Source organism: Strongylocentrotus purpuratus, unplaced genomic scaffold, assembly GCF_000002235.5.
Source record: "Strongylocentrotus purpuratus isolate Spur 01 unplaced genomic scaffold, Spur_5.0 spur5_scaffold_11, whole genome shotgun sequence".
In the NCBI taxonomy this organism is placed as follows: domain Eukaryota; kingdom Metazoa; phylum Echinodermata; class Echinoidea; order Camarodonta; family Strongylocentrotidae; genus Strongylocentrotus; species Strongylocentrotus purpuratus.
Window position 1 is genome coordinate 21,657,463 of NW_022145596.1, and position 9,992 is coordinate 21,667,454.

At 36.3% G+C, this 9,992-nt stretch overlaps 1 protein-coding gene across 1 annotated transcript in view; it reads left to right on the top strand.

The window, feature by feature from the left end:
• LOC594283 (cGMP-dependent 3',5'-cyclic phosphodiesterase) overlaps positions 1–3,067 on the top strand; it is a 75,548-nt gene extending 72,481 nt beyond the window's left edge. The window contains exons 20-21 of the mRNA XM_030980891.1: positions 795–940; positions 1,863–3,067. Of these exons, the coding sequence (XP_030836751.1) occupies positions 795–940; positions 1,863–2,133 (417 nt within the window). The 3' untranslated portion in view covers positions 2,134–3,067. The remainder of the gene's footprint in view (positions 1–794; positions 941–1,862) is intronic.
• The last annotated feature ends 6,925 nt before the right edge of the window (positions 3,068–9,992 follow it).

A 9,992-nucleotide genomic window follows, 5' to 3' on the forward strand; every position in this document is an offset into this window, starting at 1 on the left:
AATTGAGCAGGTTAAAATGATTTTGCAGGCTGAAATAAGCCTGCTTTTAAAATGTACAGGCTAAATTAAGCCTGCCTAATTTGCATATTTCGGCGTTTTTGCAGGTCAGTGCTTGCTAAGGAATTAGCCTGCTTTTTAGCAGCTATGCAGGCTTGATGCAGGCTATAAGCAGGCCTGCCTTTTCGGTAAGGGATTGCCTCAGATTCTGAAACAAAATCCTGGATAAACTTATACTGCAATCACAATTATAAACCTTTAGGTCAGTCAGGAATCCCATGACTGTAACAAACCAATCGCCTTTCTGATTATCAAGATATATATGATTGCAAATCGAAACTTCATTTTTTTAAATTTTCCTAATGTTTTTTATAACACTACAGTCTCTTGGGGAAAACAAGTATGGTAAAACCGTCACTCGAAGATTTTTTAATTTTGAGGCACTTCATGATCATTTTGAAGCGCAATTTTTTTTAGGCTTCAATATTACACCATATCACAGACACTGATAACATGAAGAGCCATGCATCCCAGATTTAACATTGTTAAATGATGCCTTTAAGATGAAGCATTAATTGCTATTAATCCATTTTGCTTGATCACATTCATTTATATATATATATATATATATATATCTTTTTTTTCCCATTTGCTATGTTTTCTTTATATATATAAATATATGTCTTTGAAAGCTTTTTTTTAATATGATTGTATGTTTGATGTAAACTTTTAGTCTTTGGACTTTTTGACAAGTCATGAATAAAACCTCATTTGAATCTTGAATCTTGATCCTGCAGGAGCTGATTTACCACGAGTTCTTCAGCCAGGGAGACCTGGAGAAGGCCATGGGCCTGGAGACACCGGAGATGTTTGATCGAGAGAAGGCTTGTATTCCAGAGCTCCAGATTGGATTCCTGGACCACATAGCTCTACCTCTATACAGGTAAAAACACTCATACATTAACCTAGCATACATTAAAGCCCCACTGTACTACTTGTAGCTACTTGCGCCCTATATAGCAAACAATGCCTAAGCAGTACCCGTTGTTCCCCCATGATCCCCTTTTTCTTATGTTAATTGAGAGCTGATTTGTACTTATGTTTATTGAGAGCTGGTTTGATGCGATAACCACCAGCCAGTGCAGGGAGGTCTAAACCCTCCTGGCCAAAATAGTGCGGTGGGGCTTTAAGTCTCTATACAGGTGAAAACACTTTTACATGAACCTGGCATACATACAGTAACCATTCAACAATTTAGTAGTCTTTGGGTTAACGCGGGACTGCACTACTTGTAGCTACTTGTGCCCTCTATATAGCAAACAATGTCTAATCGGTGACCCTTGGTCCCCCATGATCCTCTTTTTCTTATGTTAATTGAGAGCTTATTTGATGAGATAACCACCTGTCAGTGATCACGCCGGGAGGTCTAATCCCTCCTGGCCAAACTAGTGCGGTAGGGCTTTAAGTCTCGAAACTGACAATGCAGAGTGGATTTGATAATCACCATTTAAATTTGCAAATTGACAATTTCTTTTTGATAAAGAATGTTTGTGTATGGGAGGAATAAATTTGGATTCCATTTTCAATCACCTTTGAGGTGAAGTTTTCATTCCAATTAAAAGCTTATGCTTTTTGTCCAGGAATAAAGTAGAGTCATTCTAGACAGTTTTTGAGTGTCAAGTAACACCGGGCTGGAATGCTCCCCAGGTAGTGGAGATTGTGCACACAGTGTATGCAGGCAAGTATTGAATCCAATGACCGGGGTAATAGTATATCTGTAAAGTGCTTAGAGACATTTGTATTAAGTGCTATATAAACGTGAATATTATTATTATTATAACCAACATTTCTTGTATTTCCTGCAGGGTACTGGGCCAGACGTTTCCCCAGACGAAAACCGTGGTGGATGCGGTGGAGACCAACAGGGTGATGTGGACGAAGCTGCGAGACGAGACCAAACAGAGACGGCTGAGCAGCACCAACTCACTGGACTTCTTCCACATCCAGTTCAAGAGCGAGCTCAACGGAGATAAGATGGCCGAGGAGGACGAAGACGACTGCGAGGAGGAGACAGAAGCCAAAGCGCTGGAAGAGACGGAAGGAGAAAAGATCGACCACAACGAAAATTGCAAGTGATGGCCGGTGATGGTCGCGTGATGTCTTGGACTCGTGGGAGGATAGAGACATCATAATTATCCATGTGATGAGTTATTGCTTTGATTCGATAAGCGTGGCAAGATAGAGAATTTGAGATACGGGCGGTTAAAGTAGAAACCTGCCATTGATGGATTGTAAGTAAGGAGTAAGCAAACTTTAAAGCAAGACGAAAGATGCAGTTCTACTATTCCTAGATCGTCATGACAACTGCACGATATATAGCAGGCTAAAAAAAGCAAATGACACAATTTAAAAATCTTTTTTTTTAGATGAAATGCAACAAGGAGAGAAGCAATTTGGACGCAGTGTACTTAGAGAATTCATCAATAAGAACAGAGAAGGATACCTGGCACAACGATAGATTAGATTGTAAAGGGAATGATTGTTATCGCCATGGTAACAATGGATATCAAACTGAATTGCTGAGGAGATCTAGATACACAATCTTCAACCAACTATACCCAATGTCTTCAGTATCTTAGATTGCATCTCTGCATTTGAAGAGCAGGGAATGGATCAAAGGTTCATCGATATAAAATTTGGATGCAGAAAGGGAAGGCAGCTGTGCCAAAGATGTATTCTTCACTACAGGACCCCGTTTCACAAAACTTGTCATCAGTGACAAATGACAGTCTTTGTTATAAGCTACTGAAATCCTTGCTTCTGATTGGTTATCAGCAGATTTGTCACTGATTTTTTTTTTTATTTGTAATCGAAAAAGGTTGTGTGAAGAAAAAAACCCAGGATAATCACTTCACTGGGTTCACCCCAATGCATTTGTTTGGGAGTGTTATTTTGGTAATACTCTGGTTTAAAACCATGGTGTATGAAGGTTGATGTGAATATTATATACAGTGTCATACAGTACATGTACAACAGTGAAGGAAGAGGGCAGGATGAGGGAGGGAGCGATGAGGGAGGGGCGATAGGGGAAGGAGGGGGGTGGGGGCTGGAGGATGTATGTTAGATATGTGTTGGACTTTGTTACCTCTCCTGTTCTAGAACAATCCAGTATTTTTGTGATTGTGGTTGCTTGCCGAGGTTCACCCACATTGCATCGATAGTGACTGAAGGATTCAAATTCTGAAATATCAATGTTGGATTTTATTTAATCTGAATGCTTGTATTATCACAAGGTGATTACAAAATAAAATTATACTATCATATCTTTATTTTTGACACTTTTACTTTTGCATAGCCTCCTAATATTTAAGCTTCCTTGCACAAATTGATTGTTCTTTCTTACCTTTTGATGGCAAAGGAAATATTTTGATGATTGATAGCTTAACTGCTGTTTGTGTCCATAGTTTTTTTTATAGTTTGTTAATTTTTACAGAAATATAGAGTGAAAAGGAAACTAACTTTAAAGCTTTTAAACAAAATGGCTGAATATACACATATGAATATCCCTGAATTTTGAAAGAGTACAAGATGAGATCTGTTAGTTCTTTGGTTTGTAGAAATAAAAATCTTCAGTGTCTGAATGACGTGAACAACCAGCACAATTCTTGCAGAAAATCCAAGAAGTAAAGGTTTAGAAGTAAGATTTAATATACGAAGAAAACTAAAATGAGATAAAAAATAATTAATTTTGTAACCTATCCAAAACATTGAAAATTATTCAAATGCTGCACCTTTACTGCACGTTGGGACGGATAAATATCATTTTAGAAATGATGTCATCCCTATTGTCCATGCATAGAGTTTTAACCCAGTACTGAAAATTGCCTCTGCTTTATTGCACACACTCAACCTAAGAAAGCAAAGATTTCTTTTTGGTTTGATAAATACTTTCCGTAGACTCTAGCCATTGTTATCTCAGGCTGACTGTTGAGAGTGGGAGGGTTAATCTAAAAATGGTTTATCTGCAAAATAAAATTGTATGAGATATATGATATATATATATTTATTATGACATCCAAAACCTTGGCAAAGACATAGCTATAAATCGGTAGAAAATACACCCGAAATTTGCATGTGCAGCAGAATGTTGTGGAGAAACATGAGGTGAAGTAAATAGTGTGTGATATATTTATAGCTGTATATTACAAATTGAACTTCATTCAAAGCATCCTTTCCCCAATGGCATCTTGTTTCACGGTGAAGCATCAAACCATTTTCGCGCTTCGTCTACTGAAATAAAGGGTTAGTGACTTTTGGAGTAGACCTGCCTTTAAAAGGTTCCCTTATGGTACCAATAGAAGAATAAGTGTGTAAGTGTTTTTTTGTTTTTGTTCAAAGTTCAGATGGAACTGATCAAACGCACATTGTAAAGCTGTAAATATTTATTCCTTGATAATTTCCAGGGCATATAGGGGGAGGGAGAAGATCGAGGAACCATATTTATGCAAACAAGGTCCCACACTACGTATTAGAATGTAATATGTATGCAAACAGAAGTTATTTTCACATAAATCCGCTATATTTCAGGCATTTTACTGCATTTTCTTGGCTGCTTTACCCATGTATAATTGTATATACAAACCATTTTATGTGTACAGACATATATATGTATACATATTTATAATACTTGTAGCAGCTTATAACAGGCTATATGTGTATATTATGTATTGTTGTAGAGTATTTGTATATTACGTTTGACCAGATTGTACTATCCTCGTATCCATGGTGATATTTTTTTTCCTCCTCAGGGTGATTCTTGTGTGCAATTTTTTTTGTTCTCAAGATTTGACTAATATCCATCTGCTTTGAGAAATTTCTTTTCATTTTCTTCTCGTTTTTCGTCATGACGGTCACAAGGTTTCCCTAAGGACTGGATATTGGAGTATTCTGTGTGCACCAATTTAAGTATGAGTGAACGCATATTGTCATAATAAATGCTTGAATGTAATGATCCAGTGTAATGAACCTCAATACCACTACCGTTCAGGTCTCACCGCGCGGTTCTTCACACGGCCCGGGTTCTGTCTGGTTTGAAAGCAGTTTACGCGTTCAGATTTGCTGCAACGCTGTAGGTCGTTTCATCAAGGCGCATTCAGATAGGAGAAGTATACCGTGATGAGCGCAACCATGTCCTACACGTATTCACCAAACTCACGCGTTATGAGATACGGCAATGCAAAGCATATTACCTGTAAATTTACGTCAGAAGACAATCTCTGCCACAGTTTACCAATTCATATGTAAACGAGGCTTTAGGAATGATAGTTCTACCAGTATTAGCTTTTTTTATTTTAAAAAGCACTGGTTGTGTTTTAGACTGAAAATATTTAATCTGTGCTTCAAAACTTTAGTGGTTTTATTCTCAGGCAGTTTGAAAATTCTGATAAAACATCACTTACTATGTACTTGGCTTTTTATTTCTATCACCCAAAAAAATGTTTAAATAAGATTTTATTTATAGAAACAAATGTGAAGATATATTATAAATTTATATACCACAAATGTCATGAGGTAATTTTTATACATATATGGTAATATAGCTATACCGTTAAAAAAATGCACAAATGCAAGTATACTAGAGTATAAATGATAAATTTCTCTTGTTAATGTATTCATGAAAATATTGAGGAAGAATGAGAAATCTGTTTTTGAAACCTGATTTGTGTTTTCGCTCCAGGTCGTTTGTGTGATTGTTATCCTGTGGTAATATGTATATATTTGAATTGTTTATCAGATTTTTTGCAGAGGTTTAAAATTTGTTGATAGTTTATATTTATGGAATGATTTCAATTATTTATATTATGTGAAGAAATATAGAAATACATGCTTTTCTTTCTGATGGTATTAGTCCAAAATGAATTGATGAAGCATACTTTTTTTTTTGGTTGGTGTACACGACCAGATATACTTGATGCGTACTTACTACTCCTCCGCGACATGTTCAATAGTCGTCATAATTGGATTACAGTTCCCTGCGATGAGCCGGTTTGGGCAAACTAAATTTATGGAATTATGCAATGAATCCAGTGTGTTTAGCCCTATTAAACAAAAACACTGCAGGACAGTAGTTATGCTCGAATCCAAGCGTTACGGAATGACATTTTAAAAGAATTATGATTTTATCAATTTTAAAACAATGAATATTGTAGGCAGATTAATTGGAAATCTACGAACAAATGACTTGATGTATAAACTACTATGAGGTACTTCCATCACAGTTGAGTTTCTAGTAAACTATTCATCAATTGATAGAATATTAAAATTTAAATAGCTTTGTTACGGAATGACCTAAAAAGTTACCTTCCAAGTCTTTCCGTAGCTATTAACCGTTATTAAACACAATATTTTATAAACTTAATGATTGGTTGAAAGGAAACACAAATGTCTTAAAATTACCTCACATTAGTTAATATACAGTGTATCACATCATTCATTTGTATATTTCTTTAAATCAAAATGTCTATTACATTCTTTTCATTTAACAAAGAGGAAATTCTCTGGAAATGTCATTCTGTATCGCATGGAATTGACCCAATTATCAATTGTATTTGTAATTAGCTCAATTATGATTATATACTTTTCTAATATGTTGTAAATTGCACCTGCACTGCTAAATACTCTGTAGTCTTTCCGTTCAACTGAAATTTGAGTTTATGCATTTTTACCTTTCTGTTCTCAAGTCTTCTGATGATGACTGTAACGGTTTTATGACATAGTATTATTTTATTAGACAGTATATTTACATTTATCTTGATTTTTTTTAGTCATGTATAAAAATATGCAGCACATATTTTGCAGTGGTTAGAATTTAATATATGATAGGAAGACAAATCGGAAGTCCTATCGTCTGTTTGGAGCCAGGAGGTCGTTAACGCGTATCATTTTACGCAGAGTTGAAGTCCTACCAGCTCTAAACAGACATGTGGATGTTTTTTGTTGTTTCTGTTCTTAAAATGTGAAATCCCAAACTCGCTCCCAGAAAGGAGGGAAGTTAGCACAAAACTCTCTGGGCATTATTACCAAATAACTGTATCCTTTCAAATGTGCTCAACCAACATAAGAAAGTTGGTTGCAAAGTTAACTGAAGTGTGCTACCCTACCCAAAAGTGTTCATAACTGTCATCCCCTGTCGTATGAAGATGATGTTGTCTACTTAAAGAAGTGTACAGATTGCTTTGGGGGGTTCATTGAAACAAAGTGTACATGGAAATTGTAATCAACTTCTGTGAGGGCTATGATATACAGTAACAAATATTCTGTAAAGGATAGTTGAACAAGAGCCAGGGAGTGTTCATACTCTTTAGCATTGTAATTCACTCTAGCACAGGTAGAGATGTCAGGTTTGAACAGGCTGATGTTACATGTGTGTTGACTAGCTGTGTATGATTTTTGTTTCAGGACGATTGTAATACATGTTTGCGATTAATTTAGGGGCTTGTTTATGAACAGTAATTCTTAAGGGTATGAAATTCAGCGTTAACTGCATGAAATGAAAGTGGAATATTGCATATTTCACAGGTTAAGATTGACTTCACATTTCAAATTTCGAAAAAAATGAACTGAATATATTAAGTAGGGTTGTGAGCAATCACAAACAGGACATTTGTCAACAAAGGATAGTTTTGACATGTATAGCTCAAGGATATACATCTACAATGTTAAATGTGCGTTTGTAATGAACTCGTTTTGACCCATGAACCATTGAAATAATCCCCCAAACCTGGAATTATCAACAGATAATCCCCCCAAAAACGTCTTAAATTGTACAAAGATCACTGCTTATTTTATTGTTTGTACATATGAGAGAAAAAAAGATGAACTAACACTGTACATAGAAGATGTACAGAGTTTGCAGTTTTGAGTAATCTAGAGCAGAATTTAACCTTTAGAACTAATCCTATTACGTCACCTTGGGGAACATTACAAGAAAAAGAGATATATTATATACACTTATGTACTTCACGAGCAAGATGATATATGGAATGTATGACGACATGATATATTTCTATTTGGGTGTGTTCTACAGGGAAAGACTATCATTACAAGGAAATGATGTAATATATTACGACGTTTGTGTATGTTCATGTTCTGGTAGAAGCATTTGGTTTAAATTAGCTTATTCTGGCAGGCAATAAAGAAACTTGTTTGAATATGATTCTTGTTGCATTGGAAAATTAATTTATTAAGTTTTGGGAGTGAGGAAGAGAGACAAGAGGGAGAAGAGGAGAGAGAGAGAGAGAGAAGGGGAGAGGGGGAGGAGAGAGAGAGAGATAAAGAGAAGGGGAGAGGGGGAGGAGAGAGAGAGAGAGAAAGAGAAGGGGAGAGGGGGAGGAGAGAGAGAGAGAGAAAGAGAAGGGGAGAGGGGGAGGAGAGAGAGAGAAAGAGAAGGGGAGAGGGGGAGGAGAGAGAGAGAGAGAGAGAGAGAGAGAGAGAGATGGGGAGGAAAGAGAAAGGGGGAGAAGCATAAAATCTTGATTCAATTAGTGCATGGTTTAAATTAGCTTATTCTGGCAGGCAATAAAGAAACTTGTTTGAATATGATTCTTGTTGCATTGGAAAATTAATTTATTAAGTTTTGGGAGTGAGGAAGAGAGACAAGAGGGAGAAGAGGAGAGAGAGAAAGAGAAGGGGAGAGGGGGAGGAGAGAGAGAGAGATAAAGAGAAGGGGAGAGGGGGAGGAGAGAGAGAGAGAGAAAGAGAAGGGGAGAGGGGAAGGAGAGAGAGAAAGAGAAGGGGAGAGGGGGAGGAGAGAGAGAGAGAGAGAGAGAGAGAGAGAGATGGGGAGGAAAGAGAAAGGGGGGAGAAGCATAAAATCTTGATTCAATTAGTGCATGGTTTAAATTAGCTTATTCTGGCAGGCAATAAAGAACCTTGTTGGAATATGATTGTTGTTGCATTGGAATAAATTTCTGAAGTGTTGAGAGTGAGAAAGAGAGAATGAGAGAGGAGGGGAAGGGAGAGGAGAAGCATTTCGTTTAAATTAGCTTATTCTTGTTTCTCAAGTTATAAGAATGAGGAAGAGAGAGAGGAGGGGGGAGGGGAGAGAAAGTGAGAGAGAAAGAAGGGGTGGGGGCCTTAAGTAGATGAATGGTGTTCAGTCCAAATATTCTTGGTCATGGGTTGGGTTGTAGTAATGGGAAATTAGCTTATTCTGGCAATGAAGGAACTTGTTTGATATGATTCTGATTGCATTTGAATGAATTTCTGAAGTTTCGAGAGTGAGAAAGAGAGGAGGGAGAGAGGGAGAGAGAGGGGGGGAGAGGAAAGAGAGAGGGAGGGGAGGGAAAAGGAGAGGGGGGAGGAAAGATGGAGGGAGAGGAAAGAGAGTAAATGAGAGAAGTGGAGGGGACCTTAATAAATGATGTTCAGTCCATTAATGAGAAACGAAAAGTACTACATTTAAATTTAATTTAAACTTTGTTAAAGCTGAATAATCATATAATCTTGATTTCAATAACTGTATGAACAGGGAAAAGGCTACGAAATAAAATCTGACTGGCTTCATGATCTAATATGATGGAAGATATTACTGTAATCATGAGAATAAAATTTGCAAGACAAAAAAAAAGAATCTGACATAACACAGAAAACAATAAGTTTCACAAAGAAATCATTTTATATTTATTTGCCTCGAAATTTTCTTTGAAGTATTCACAAATGAATCAATAGGGTACACGTTATAGGAAAAGTATTGATTTTTTTGAATTTTTAGACAAAAAGTACAGAAGTCAAAATTGTTATCATTTTTTTTATTTTTTTTAGAGACGCATATTGATAATGTAAAGAGAACATTTGGAATGAACATTACTACAAAATTAGAAGGACATAAGTTTTTTTTTAAATCACATGAATTACTTAACTCAGCTCCTGTCCATCAGCATACATTTTGAAACTATTAATGAGTTCAATCTAAATTTTAGATGACCGATAATGTT